Source organism: Mirounga angustirostris, unplaced genomic scaffold, assembly GCF_029215605.1.
Source record: "Mirounga angustirostris isolate CCGP_5_RB_7025 unplaced genomic scaffold, mMirAng1.0.hap1 SCAF_5, whole genome shotgun sequence".
NCBI classification, from domain to species: Eukaryota; Metazoa; Chordata; class Mammalia; order Carnivora; family Phocidae; genus Mirounga; species Mirounga angustirostris.
In genome coordinates this window covers 102,538,753-102,553,458 of record NW_026991713.1, presented here as the reverse complement: position 1 = coordinate 102,553,458, position 14,706 = coordinate 102,538,753, and the positions used below count along the sequence as shown (strand labels likewise).

At 48.6% G+C, this 14,706-nt stretch overlaps 1 protein-coding gene across 12 annotated transcripts in view; it reads right to left on the bottom strand.

The window, feature by feature from the left end:
• Positions 1 to 14,706, bottom strand: part of CACNA1C (calcium voltage-gated channel subunit alpha1 C) — a 653,963-nt gene that overhangs the window by 592,164 nt on the left and 47,093 nt on the right. For all 12 annotated transcript variants that reach the window (XR_010411642.1, XM_064591748.1, XM_064591749.1 and 9 more), the window contains exon 2: positions 1,490 to 1,811. Coding sequence is in view for 11 of the 12 variants with exons in the window: in XM_064591748.1 (XP_064447818.1) it covers positions 1,490 to 1,811 (322 nt within the window). In the remaining variant the exon portion in view is untranslated. The remainder of the gene's footprint in view (positions 1 to 1,489; positions 1,812 to 14,706) is intronic.

Genomic DNA, 14,706 nt, shown 5'->3' with positions numbered 1-14,706 from the left:
CAGGCCCCAGATCCAGGTCCCTGCGTGTCCCAGTGGGCTGGCTGGCGTCCCCTGAATGCCTACCCTAGTATGTCTCCTCTACACTATGGGTGCACAGGGAGCGGGACGCACATGGACTGGGGACTTGGGGAACCTGGATTTGAAACCCAGCTCTATCAGCTACAGGCTGTGTGATCTGGGTAAGATCTTCAGCTTCTCCAGGCCTCAGTGCCCTCCCCTTTGGGGGAGCCTGACCCACATGGCCCCCAGCTCTCCCACTGCCTGGTTCTGTTGGAGCTGTTATGACAGCAGCATGCTGGGGCTGCCCAGAGCCGAGCCTCTCACCCAGTCCTCCAGGAACGGGAAGCACGCTTGGCCACTCAAGACAGATAGCCAGCTCTCCAGCTGCCACTCAGCTTACGCTGCCTTCTCTTAAAGTTACTTTTTGAGTTGAGGGGCCCAAACATTTATAGAACTGACATGTCTTGCTAAACAGAAGCTCTTCCCTCCCAAGCCATCTTCTTTTGCCTTTCAACCACTACCTACTAAGGCTTCTCAATCTTTCCGTGGAAACTCATGAATGACATGGAACCCTCCTATCCTGAGCCCCAGGAGACATGGTAGGAGACGTGGTAGCTCTGCCTGAATGAATTCTTATTATGAAAATGCCCAACACTAAGTACCAGAGTTCACCTGTCTGTCACTAATATATGACCACGTGGGGCTCAATGTCATCACTGGGCAAAGTCAGGGGTGGACCTACTCATCTTGAAGCGCCTTTCGATCTCCACCACCCCACAATTCCCATGACGTTAAGGGGCCTGTAATTCCACAGTGAGAGCCTGGCCCTCCAAAGCCATTTTCTCTGAAGGGCCCACTCACTGGGTTCTATGCATACAATGTGGGTCTGTGTTTAAAACTCCCAGCCAGCATTCTCCACTTTGGCTGCACACGAGAATCACCTGGAGAACTTTCACGTATGCCTGCGTGGGGCTCGGGCACCTGTATTTTGTTACAACTTTCCAGGCGATGCCAATGTGCAGCCAAGTTTGGGAACCATGAGCCAGGGTGGGTCACTGACCACTACCCTCTCGCACATCTCGGGCTTCCTCCTCCTAGAGAGAGTGGAGGTCATGAAACTACACCAGTGCCATGACACAGGAGGCAAAGAAGGCTATGGGGTATGTAACCACTGTTCACCCGACACACCAGCGGATCCCTGGACAGGCTCGGCTAGGTGAGATGATACAACCTCTCAGGATCGCTTTCTCAAATGCTGCTCATGGTATGAAAAAGATACATGAAGAGAAAGACCCTGCTTGTTACTCCAGCAGATTTCTGGGCCCTATCCCCAGACATTCTGAGTCACTGAGTCTCGGGTAGCGCCTAAAACTCTGCATTTACATAGCACCCCCGCGATGAAGGTGCAGTGGGTCTGGGAGCGAGCCTGGGGCCAGCCCCACCCGGGGCCCCGGGGGGCACCCCGCCCAAGCCAGAGCGCAAAGGATATTTCCATTCGACAATGCTGATGCACGCCCTCCGGATGGGGTTCTTCAGAGTCAGGCAGAGCAGGGCACGGGGCGGGCGCGTGGCTGTCGTGCTGCCCTGCTTCTTGGGTTTCCCGTACTGCTGCCGCTTCCGCTGTGTGGAGCTGACCGTGGAGATGGTCGCGTTGCCGGCGCTCCCCATCAGCTTGGCCTGCCGGGCCGCGTCAATGGCCGCCTGCCAGGACAAGGCCGCCCCCGGTGTAGGGATGTGCTCAGGGGCGAGCCCTGCAGCGGCATTGGCATTCATGTTGGCATGAGCGGGGCGCGGGCTCCCATAGTTGGAACCTGCAGGAGGAGAGGACAGAGGACGGCAGTTACTAGGGAGAAAGCAAGAGAGCTGGGAAAAGGAACCCAGACTCGCAATTTTTTTTTTAAATCTCATTTCAAACTATTGCAGCAAGAGCCTGGGAGGTGGCGCATGAGAACATGGGTGTGTGCTGCTGAGCAAAAAGAGTCAGGGAAACTGTTCTTGTCCCAGTTGGGCTGTGTGACCCTGGACATGTCGCTCCTACTCTCCAATCTCACCGACTCATCTTAGGCAACCAGACATGAGATGTGTGCATTACAGCATACATGCATGGCACAAGTATGGACCTGGAAACACGGAGCAAGTGAGAAAAGGAGGACACAGAAAACCGTACATATGCAACGTCATATACGTCTCTTACATTTGTAAGAACACATACAAATAAAGGACATGCATAAAATATAATAGGATGGTTGTTTAAGGAAAGTGAAGAGGGAAAAAGGAACGTAGGATATGGGGATAAAAGGGAAGAGTGAATGAATGAATAAATGAATGGAGAGAGAATCATTGCATGAATCAATGATGACAAATGCACAATGAATCGAAGAGTGTAATTCACTCAAGTCTCTGTACCCAAGTTCCAAAAACCAAAAATAGTATAATGAAAGGAAGGCATTGGACCAAAGTTAGGTCACATCCAGGTACCTCAAACCCATCTGAGCAATGAGTGTTGATTGGATAGGAGGGGGTCGGGGGCTGTGATGGTTTTACGTTAGGTCAGCAAATCCTTTGACATCCCTCCCATTAAGAAAGAGGATCTATGTCCCTTCCTCCTGAAATGGGGTTGGTCTTTGGTGACCATTTTGACCAAAAAGTACATAAGAAATGACAGTATGTGCATGCCCTGAGGCTGCCATGGGGTGAGGAAGCCCATACTAGCCAACACGGAGAGCCCATGAGCAGGGAGAGACTGCAAGACAGCCCCCAGCTGCTCTGCCCACCATCTGACTGCACCCTCATGTGAAAGCCCAAGCAATTCCTGACCCCTAGAAACTGTGGGAGGCAGCCAGGTGCTTGCTACTATAAACCACTTTGTTTTGGGGTGATTCATTACATAGCATTTGATATCCAGGAAAGGGAGCTGTGTATGGCAGGGATTGACAGGGTGGGGTAGAGGGACACAGGGAGGAAACCTGTGCAGGAACCAGTGAAATCCAGAGTAGAGGCATCCACATTTCTCTGTATAAAGGCAAAGGAAGCCTTCAAGACTGCCCCTAAGACACTATGCATACTTGGTGGGCATTCCTCCATCTGATCAGCTGGATGCCTGACCCTAGAATCCTACAAGGTTTACCCAGGACCAGCTCAGCCTGGGCCCAGACCTGAATGCCCCAGAACAGATGCATGGCCTTGAGACTTGTCACCTGGTTGGGTGCCATAGGATCAAGGGAAGCAGCAGAGAATGGGGTGATAGTGTGGGCAGTGAGCCTGGCATCTGATGCCAAATCAGTTGCCCAGAGAACCGTGGCTGGAACAGCCAGACCAGTTGCACATATGTAGCTTCCAAGGGCCCTCCCCTCTTCTCAGTGTACACACAGCTCTCCCAGGGAAGCTGCTGGGCCCAGAACAAACTGCCCCTTCCCTCTCCTCGCTGCACCTCACTAGTATTCAGATGAACACTTGGCACCTCTCCCAGCCACCCCTCCCTACTCTTATCTTGGATTGATCCTTCTATGTTTGACCTTCAAGATGACTTTTGCTCCCAGTGTGACTTGCTATCTAGACCCTATCGCCTCCACCACCAGCCCTGTTGCCGCCCCCCTCCCCCAGGGGATAAGCAACGACCTGGCTTAGCCTGACAGAACGCAGAGACACTCTGTCCTAGAGATGGACCTTAACAACCTCATCAGGCTCCTGATCTAGCCAGACCCTGAGCTTTCTGGTTATATTACTTAAGTAACTTAGCTTAGGCTAACTCAAATTGGGTTTCTGTCCTTTGCAACCAGAAAAGACCTGACGAATATGCTTGTTCAATGCTACAAAGCTTGTACCTGTCTGGGCTGTCATTTCTGCTGAATTCCAAAATCTACGTCCTTTCTGTCATCACACCCATGACAGACAATAAATAAGTTTCTACTCTTCCACCAATTGATTGACACGACTGCCCAAAATGCTGGACCCAAAGGATTCTGAGACTTCTCCGCGTACAAGAGGAAAGTATGTCATGACAGATTAGTGACGTCTGCCACGGATACAAACAGTAGGGAATGGTATCACAGATGCCACGAATTCACCAGCCCTATGTGATATCAAGATGAGCACATCAGGTCTTCTTTAGTACCGACTGGCCCACTGCCTTCCTGTCCCCTGACAGTTGTCTCCTGCACTATTACCATCGGGTCCCTGTAGCATTAGGGCCCTGCGCCCACTCCCCAGGGCCTGGAAAATTGCCTCTGTGCTATACTCAATTCAAGGCTATATTCTCAACGTGACACGGCTCCTGTATCACCATCTACTCCATTCACCCCCCTCCTTTCCTCTGCTCCAGCTGGTCCAGGCAGCTGCCGCACCCCTGGGGTAAAGTGTTTTACCCAGAATGTCAGGATCATGGAGAACCCAACACTTCCTGTGAGAAGTCCTCTCTCTCACATACCTTGCCATTGTCCTCCCTACACTCACTGTGTGGATCCTAAGCATAAAGCTAGGAAGACCCCGATATGACCGGGGCCTTCGCTTTTCTTATGATACCCCAGAGGAAGGAATTAGAAGGCAGTATCTGAATTAATAAAGGCACCTGAAGCATCAGAACTGTTTCAGTAACCAGCAAGCATTCGTATCTCCATTTAACACATAAGAAAACAAAGGAGTGTATGATTCATTAAAGGTCACAAAGTGAGACAATGAAAGATTTCTGCGGCACGCACAGGACTCGCGGTTCACTGCTAAACTATAGTCCGCCTCCTCAGAACTCACCCTGCGCCCCACATGCATACACACGTGTGTGCTCACGTCCACGGCCACAAGCAAAGCATACGTCTCCTACTGGGTTTACGGGCCTTGAGGTTGAAGGGGCTGCTGCATTTCTGACCTAAGAACATCCTTTACGTTTGGCATAATCTTCACAGGAAGGAGTCCACTGTGTGAACAGCCTCTCCAGTAACCCTCAGGGCAGCCCTGAGATGAATGAAAGTGGAAGGTGTCCCCGTTTCTACGGGCTGCGTTGGAGTGACCAGTAACCAGTGGCCTAATCTCATGTCTTACTGGGTTTGCTGGGAGCACTGGAACTCTCATTTTGTCCATTCAATCTGTGATCTATAATTTTTCCTTCCTAGACTCCCTCCCTGCTCAGCACGGACAACACTTAATCAACTCTATTTTAGTTCCTAGACTAACTTCTCTTCCCGCACATAGATAAAAGCAGCCTATGTCTTCAGCACTGTCAGCCCCTCCAGACCCCAAATCTCTTCTCACAACAAGCCTGCAGCACCTCACACCTTCTTGCAGACTACTGTCTTCAAACTCCAATCTTTGTACCCATTCCCAAGCACTGTCTTCATCCTCCTCTCTCCTACCACTTGCCAGTTCCAAAAGCCGAGCCATCCGTTTAGACAATGCTTCGGAAGAAGGCAGGAAGCACCGGCATGAGAACACATCCATGGCCTCAGAAAGGCTGCGTGAGGGGTGTGTCCTATGCACCCTGAGGTGATGACATGGAGAGCAAGGTGACCAGGGCTCCGCAGAGCCAAGATGTGGTTCTGAAAGCCAGGTCCTGGCAGGCTGACTTCTGAGCTACCCTGCACCATGGGTGACCTTCTTTATGTTCCCAGAGCACAAGGACCTCTCTGGAGCACTCCATCTGGAGAAAGCACATACAAAGAAGCCCGTGGGGAAAAATGGAATGTCAACCTCTCCCTAGCCAGAGAACAAAAAAACAACCTCCATTAATTTGGTCCTGGAAGCTCTGAGCACTGCTACAGCCCTGTGACCTGACTAAGGGCACCGCCATGGTAAACACAGAGCCACACACGGGCGAGACAGGTGCAGCCCCTCCAGGTTAGCCTCCCACTGGGGCTATGCTTCAGGGCCCAGCTTAGCCTCCACTTTTCCCAGCAATCTCCCCCCATCCCCTGGGATGGCTCCCTACCCAGACCCGAGGCTCTCTTAGTATCTCCAGGTCCCACTCAGGAAGGGGGCACCACTATCCAAGAATCCCAGGAATGGAAAATCACCACCTTCGGCTGAACGCTTTTGAACCCAGAGCAGTGCCGTGGAGGAAGGGCAAGCGGCCTTGTGTCCCTGATGGCTTTTGTTAGCACGAAATAACCACCCAATGCAAAGAGACCAATTTTCAAATTATAAAGCTGATTCAAAGCTCTGTCTCCTGGCTGCCAGCTGAAAAGATGCCACCGTTTAAGCCTGCTCTGGCTCCTGCCTTACTAAACTATTTTTACTGGTGTTCTTGTCCCTGAATGAGCCCCAGAGCAGCGGCTCAGCAGAGCAGGCCACATACAAACAGGTGGATGCCCACAGCGGCGACCTCGCCCTCACAAGAAGAAAATGATTCCCATTTGTCAAATGGCCCAGCTCCCCTGACTTCAGAGAGCAGCTCCCTTCTCCCGCACACAGGGGCTGCTGCTTCTCCAAGGGACCAGGACGAGGGCAAGACCCCTGCACAGACTGGTCGGCCACAGGTCATTCTGCTCTGCAAGGTCCTAGGAAAGAGTCCAAGTCCGGAGGCGGTGGCTTATGCTTCCTTGGTATCCCCATGAGTGAGGCGTGGAGCTGGGGACCTGGAAGGTGTTCGGTGATGGAAAAGTGGATTTCATTTTCCCTTTAATCCATCTCCATCCATGCACCTGATTCAGGGCCTTACTGCAGAAGATGTTCACTATCTACTTGCTAACAACAGCAATATGATGATGTCATGATAAAGATGAAGGCGGATAACAGTTAAACACTAGAAACTGATGGAGTCAGCCCATCTATGCCCTAAAGCATGGGCTTCTTCAGCCTCTACAACTTATTTCTGGGATAGGGTTGTGGGGGAGATTTCTGAAGGAAGAGGTTGTGAGCCATGACTTCCCTCTCCCCCACCACCCCCTAGTCCAGGTCTCCACCCATTTCTTGCCCAGAATGCTGCAGTAGCCCCCTGACATTTCTCTCTCTCTCCTTGCCTGTCCCCAATCCAATCTCCATGCAGCAGCCAGAGTGACCTTTTAGAAACAGAAATCATAAATCAGGTCCTGTCATTCTCCTAGATAAATCTCTTCAAAATCTGGACCCGTTGCCATGACTTATGAAGCCCACATAGGCTGCCCCGGCCACTTCTCTGAGCTCATCTCATTCCCCTCTCAGCCTGGTCCAATGCAATCCTCACATATGGGACTCATTTCACTCCTCCGAAATGCTCACTTCTTAAATGCGGCAGTACCTTTGCACGTACTTAGAATGTTATTCCCTCTGCTTTTGGCTTAGTGAGTCCTTCTTTCACCTCAGGTTTGGGCTTAAATAATTCCTTCTTAAAACCCCTGACCTGGACCCTCTAATGTAAATATGCAGAGTTCAAAGACTGGCTGCCAGTGGGCTCCCCATCTCCCTGCCTCCATACTCCCCTTGAATAGAGATGCCCAAACTCCCAGCACGATAAAGAGATCCCCAATTAGCCTTGTGTGTGGAGGAAAGTACAGTGCTGCAGATGAACTTGGACAGCACAACCTCCCTCTTAGCCTTAGCACCTTCATCTGGACACAAGGGAGGTCACTGCTAAAGACAAGACTTTGTACCCACAACTGCAACCCAAATCGATTTATAGAGAGCAAGAAGCAGCAGTTCATACTGGGCAGGGAGAGAACTGAAAATACATTTCCTCCTAACGTCCTAACCACTCTCTAACTTAGCAATCTCTCCAGCGCAAAGGAAATGCTTTCTCTCAGGCCAGGGTGTCACCTGAGACCTTTGCAGAAGCCCATTTCACTTTTGCGGTCTGTAATCTCACTGTGGTGACCAGGGGCCTCCATTCTCTTTTACAGTGTAGCAGCCAACCTGAAACAGAAACCGTGCTTTGCCCATTAAAGGCCAAATGACTAGAAAGCAGGAGGCCATTAATCTTCTCTATCCAGAGTATTACAGAGATAGCTGGGAAACTTGAACAGGGAAGATTCTCTCTCCTGGTCTTAAGATACCCAAAGCCCTGTCTGTCTTAAGCCCAGTGGTGCCCATGCAGGGAAGGATCAGCTCTGGCTCAACCCCATGCGGCAGATGGGGTAGACCGGTAGACTAACTCAGCAGCTCTTCCAACCTCCTTCTGCTGTGCCTGCCTGTCCTGCAGATGCCAAAGAGCTAAAAACTCTAATTTCCAACCTTCCTCAGAGCTGAACTTCCTGATGTGGCTATGGAGTTTGGCCAACTCAAGTGAATGAAACTAAGTCTGGTGGGGAGAGCATCTATTTCACTGCTACAAGGCTGGCAAGGCTCTGGCGATGCTTTCCCGATGAGTGGAACGTGGATAAGGGGGTGTGATCCTGGAGTCAGCTCTTGGGCTTCCAGATTCCCCAGCTTCCTAATTATACCAGAGCCTCGGTCCCCTTGGTGGGCCAGCTCTGCAGCCTTATTCCAGGAGTCATTCCTAGAGGCCCGACCCAGAGCCTGCTCTCCCAACCCTTCCAGTGATTTTGTAAGCTGGATTCCTGTATTAACTATGTTTCCTCTCAAAAAGACTGTGGCAGTATCTACTGTAGGTCTGAACCCTGACTGAGACACATGGTCTATAGCCTTGCTGTCTAAAAGAACATCTACAGTGATGAAAATGTTCTATTCATTCTTCGATGCCCAATATGGTAGCCACCAGCCATTACTGACTCTTAAGCACTTGAAATGTAGCAAGGGCAAATACAGAACTACATTTTAAATTTTATTTAATTTCAATTAATTTACATATAAATAGCTACAGATGGCTAGTGGCTATCGTACAGGACAGCACAGGCCTACATTAAGAGGAAGTCCTAATGGAAAAAGCATAATTTGTGATGGAACTTTTCAAAAAAAGCAATCAAGAACTGATTCAGATGCTGATAGGTGGGTGGATTTTCTGATCAGGAAATAACCCACCCTATGCAAAAAGGCATGTGTTCAAAGCACAAGAGAGTCTGAGACCCAACAAACAACATTAGAAACAAAAAGTCATTTTTCAGTGGCTAATCCTCTTGACAAATGAACAGAAACTAATGATCCCAAGGGGCAGGTGGGGAAGCTGAATCTTCCCCCCAACCTGAGTGGGTCCTAAGAGATCCCCAGGACATCCCAGCTGACGTGGAACCCTCTCCCCAGACCGAGCACCCAAAGGGTCTTTGCAGTGTGTCACATCTGCTGCCTCTACCTCTCACTGGAGCCATTTCACACTCTTGTCAACAGCATTCTTGTTCACTCTTCCCTCACCCTTCTACAAACACTGATCATGAGAGATGCGGATGCTGAGAACAGACCCTTGGCCACAGCAGTCAAACCTGCTCTGAAACAAAGACAGGGACCCAAGGATATCTGTGGCCATCCCCCCGACTAAATCATTCAGTGACTAAATCACTGCCTTAAATAAAACCATGTCTTTCCTGTTCTACATCCCACTCCTCTCTAATGACAGGGCCAAAGCAAAGAACCTGGAGTATTTCAGAAGCCCAAGCTGACAGGACGAGTGGTCAAGCTACTGTCGTTCACACCTTCTAGTGATCCAGCAAACTAAATCTTTTCTCTGTTCTTCACAGGGCAGCTAGTCACAAGGAGAGAAAGAAAGGAAAAGGAATCCTCCGAGGGACTCCCATGGAAAGAAATAGATGCAGTCCTGACTGAGGTCAGATACCAGCCAGAAAAACGGAAAGCCTTCTGGATGCCGATATCGGGGGACAGGCAGGAAGAGTGCCACAAGCCTGGCACAACACTGAGAAGACCGAACACTGGCTCCTTGTCTCCTTGGCAATGACTAATGAGTGCCTGAGAGGGGTTACACTCTGGTATATGGGCCCTTCTTCTATTCTCCCAGTGATCCGTAAGCTCCTTGAGAGCAGGACCCAGCTTTGTGGCCTCAGAAACGTGGCAGACTGTCACCTAGTAGGTGCTCAAAACACATTTGCCATGTGGAAGTTCTTTTGCAGAATTTTTATTTGGCCTTCAAAGATTTCTATATAGAAGTTTACAGAGATGATGTTATTCAATTATTTTAGATTAGAATGTCATATATGTGTCTTTCTTTCTTTCTTTAGAGAGAGAGGGAGTGCACAAGTGGAGGGGCAGAGACAGAGGGAAAGAACCTTAAGCAGACACCCTGCTGAGTGCGGAGGCCGACGGGGGGCTCGATCCCACAATCCTGAGATCATGACCTGAGCGAAAATCAGGAGTCAGACGCTTAACTGACTGAGCCCCTTCTGTGTTTATTTCATATGTTAAGTGAATATTTGTTTCTTATCCCCCATCAGAAGGGAAACCCCAGGAAGCAGGCACCTTTGTCTATTTTGTCTGGACCCCAGAGTCCAGAACAGCCTGGAGTATGGTGTGTGTCCAACAAAGATGTGTTGAATGAATGAGTGAATATCTCAAAGTGTAATTGTCCCGTTACATTTTTTTCCCATGACATTTTTAATTACTTCAACTCCTGCCCCAAGATATAGAGGGTTTTGCTGCTTTGGCCCCATTTTATTGGTAGGAAAACAGAGACCTGGAGTCTCTGCACCTCTCCCAATCACCAGAACGAGAACATATGAGGCAGCGCCATCTTCGAAGGACAGCTTTTAGTGTATTCAGTGGTCCCAACCTCCTTCCTTCTCACCACCTGGGAGGATGGGGTGACAGGAAGACTCACTTGGCTAATCCTCGACTGCCCACATACTGCACCCAGTGAAGTGGGCAGAGCACCCTTGGGAAACAGCAGTAATTCCTGACTCCATTCTCTGTTTGTGAATGCCCAGCCACACTGCCACAGAGGAATGGCATATGGCAGCGCAGCCCTGCTGAGGCTCAGAGCTCACAGACTCAGACCCTCCAGGCCAGGAGAGGTTCTGTTCTACGGGAGAGAAGGTCTGATTGTGCCTGGAGCCTCTTCAGCCCTGCTGGGGGCAGGGGAAGCTGAACTCCAGAACACGGCCCAGCTGGAAGCATGCGCTGATCAGCCCTGTAGGGAAAGCAATTTAGCACTCCTAATGAGAGTCTTTAAGGAATTCAATCATTCCACTACCCTTCTCAGAAGCTACCCAAGACTCCAGCAAAGCAACGTACCCGGTTATTCACCACAGTGTAAATTATACCAACACCAAATTGAAAATCACCTATAAGCCCATCACAGGGGGACTGGCCTATGCACGTCCACATAATAGAATTTTAGAAGCCATAAAAATTATGTTTTGAAAAACAATATAGAAAAAAATTTCACATGATATTAAGCAACAGAAACAGGGCCCAAAAATGTATGTACTGGACTTTAAAAATTGGACCCCAATTTTTATTTTATTTTTATTTTTTTAAGATTTTATTTATTTATTTGACAGAGAGAGACACAGCAAGAGAGGGAACACAAGCAGGGGGAGTGGGAGAGGGAGAAGCAGGCTCCCCACGGAGCAGGGAGCCCGATGCAGGGCTCGATCCCAGGACCCTGGGATCATGACCTGAGCTGAAGGCAGACGCTTAATGACTGAGCCACTCAGGTGCCCCGGGCCCCAATTTTTAAAAAGACACTTATTTTCCATGGAGGAAAGACTAGAAGGAAACACATAGACTAGAAGGAAACACATAGAAATATTCCTAGTGGTTCAACTATACTTCAATCTTTTAAAAAGTCATCTTTCTAGATCAAGAGCATGAAAAAAGGATTTAAGATCTCTATTGTTTTTACTACACTTGAAAGAAAAGCACACTTATTGTTGAAAAACAGAAAAGTCCAACAATTTAAAAATGTGTATCTTAGAATGTGTATCTTATCTTACCTCAGAAAAAGCGCCATTAATAGACTTATGTGTCTATCTAGATCTTTTTTAAATTTTTTTAGAGAGGGGCAGAGGGAGAAGGAGAGAGAATCTTTTTTTTTTTTAAGATTTTATTTGAGAGAGAGAGACAATGACCGATATAATGAGAGAGAGCACACAGGTGGGAAGGAGAGGTAGAAGCAGGCTCCCCACTGAGCAGGGAGCAGGATGCAGGGCTTGATCCCAGGACCCCAGGATCATGACCTGAGTTGAAGGCAGACACGTAACCCACTGAGCCACCCAGGTGCCCTGTGTCTATCTAGATTTTTGTCCTGTAAATGGCTAGAATAAAAATTTATAAAAATGGTAGGAAGGAAGGAAGGAAGGAAGGAAGGAAGGAAGGAAGACTAGTGGTATCTTCAGGTAGCCACATTTATTTGCAGAGAGGCAGTTTAGCCTAGAACTCAGGGCCATGGACTTGGAAACCAGGCAGTCTAGATGCAAATTCTAGTTCTGCTAGTCACTACTTGTGTTCTGCTGGAACGGCCACCTCACCTCTCTGTACCCAAGATTCCTTATTTGTAAAATAGAAATCATAACATCGCCTATCACATGGCATCGTTATGATGATCAAATGAGTTCATAAATATAAAACTCTCAGAATACTGCTGAGAGTAAGAGCCTTGTAAGAACTAGCTCTTTTTGAAATTATTATATTTTCCAAATTCTGTACAGTAAATAATTCCTTGGTGATCAGAAAGAAAAAAAGTTATGGTTTTGGTTTATTATTTAAGTATACTTCCAAAATACCGTAGTCAAACTGGTATCAGATTCTTGTCAAGCTGTTGCCAGACCCATTCTGAGGGGTTTGGGGGGAGGGGTATGCACTCAGACCCCACCTGGCAAACAGGCCGCCCACCTTCCTAGCCTGCCTGGAGCCTCCTCCTCCTGATCCCCAGCACCACAGGAAAACACAAGCATCTGCCTGCAGCCACAGATAAACAAGGAGTCCCATGAAAACTCAACATGCACCTTTGTGCAGCCCTCTGCTGCCTTGAACCTAAGCTCGGGACAAAGGATAATTGCACCCCTAGGTCTCCAGCTGCAGCGCTCTGTAAACAAAGGTATCTAGGTTTAGGATACAGTGAAATGGTTGATTGGAAAATTAGCCAACCTACATATATGGGCAAGATGCTTTCTTTTTTCATGTCATCTTGATTCGTAACAATTCCATTAAATATCAACTGAGCCCCAGAAGGTATGAACAGGTATGTGTATGCAGGTCCTAGAGAAAGACAGCAGGACCGCTGGGTTCGGGCCCCGGTCTGAGGGGTACCATCCGTATCAGCACCAATCCTTCGAAGAAGCTGCAGGGGATTTCCTCTGGCTGGAGCACAACCTCCCAGCATCAGAGGCCAGGCCGCTGACCCTGTGACTGTCACTCCCACCACCAGCCACACTGCCGAGCACCAAGTGATACACACTTCTCAGGTTACTCATCTGTAAAATACAGATAAGAATACATTCCTCACAGGACAATCGTAAAGACTAAATGAGATTAGGTCTATGAAAGTACTCCCAAATATAAAGACACTTAATAAGAATCCTTCCACAGATGTCCACATATAAAGCTTCAAGGCACCAAAGAATACCTCATTACCAATGAAGTAAAATAAAATATGAAAGCTGTTTTATAAAAAAAAAAAAATCTTTTTCCCAGAAGCACACCCTCCATGTTAAGCAACCATCTCGTAAAAACTGTTATATCTCACACACAAATTTAATTGTGTCAATTTGTGAAAAACTGAATCTATCCAGAGAATTCAGAATACAGAAGATTCCAGAGATCCTTGAAAACAGTGATTCATTTTCCAAGGAACCCCTCTTGGTGAAAGGATCTGAAGTTCTTTTTCCATTAGCTGTGGGATTGCACTGTGTGCATGTGTGCGGGGGGGGGGGGTGACTGCACATATTTACACACTAAAAACATAAAGCACACAAACACACCCATACACAGCCCATTTGTCCTACTCCTGATGTCTCTAATTCTCATTAAGGTGGGACAAAAGAAAGACAATAGCTTATTCCTCTGCACTCGCAGGCTACTTAATAACAATGCTTTGTATAAAGCATAATGCTTCTTTCATTTGGAAAAGTCAAAGCCATTTATCTCATTAATCCCCACAAAACCTTTGCCAGAGAGCAGGCAGACAAGAAGGTGGAAGGCAACGAAAAAATAAGCAAGTCCCCCCAAGCCTGCTGTTCCTTGGTAAATATTAAGCTTCAAAGAGCTATGAGGCCATCTCGTCTGTTTCCCAAGTTTGGTGAGAGAAGAACCAGACCAGAAGTCAAGAGAGCCGAATTCCAGTCCCCTCTTCAACACCCATTTGTTCTGTGCGAGTCAGACACATCACTTTCCTTCTTTGGCCTTTGGTTTCCTCCTCTTGTGAATGAGGAGGCTCAACCAAACACCATGAGAGGTCTCCTAGCTCCGAGCCTCAGGTCCAGAACTCTTGGGTCTGGTATCTCATTGCCCCTATTACCCCTCCCCAGCCAGTCTAACTCCTACTGAGTTCCTCAGTGCCCAGATCTCTTCCCCACAGACCTCAAAGATCAGGGCCGAGAAAGTCGGCCTGACATCTAGCTCCATCTGCTCCCGGGCTGGGCTCCTGGCTCGAGTGTGTGCTCGGCCATCCTCAGAGGCTGCCTCCAATCTGCTCACAGGGCAAGGTCAACTGAAGGGGCCACTCAGTGAGGAAGGGCAACAGAGAGAATAGGACCCTCTAGCCTTTGTATTGTTTCTAATTTATTATTCCAGGGTTTCCCCAGTAACCCCTGGGGGCTCCATGTGGTTCACGTGGAAGTTCTCAGAGCCAGAGAGAGCCCTTCACCTCCCCACACTGGGATAGTATTATCAAAAAAATATCAGAAAATGGCAAGCGGTGGCAAGGACATGGAGGAAGGATGACCCTTGTGCGCTGCTGGAGGG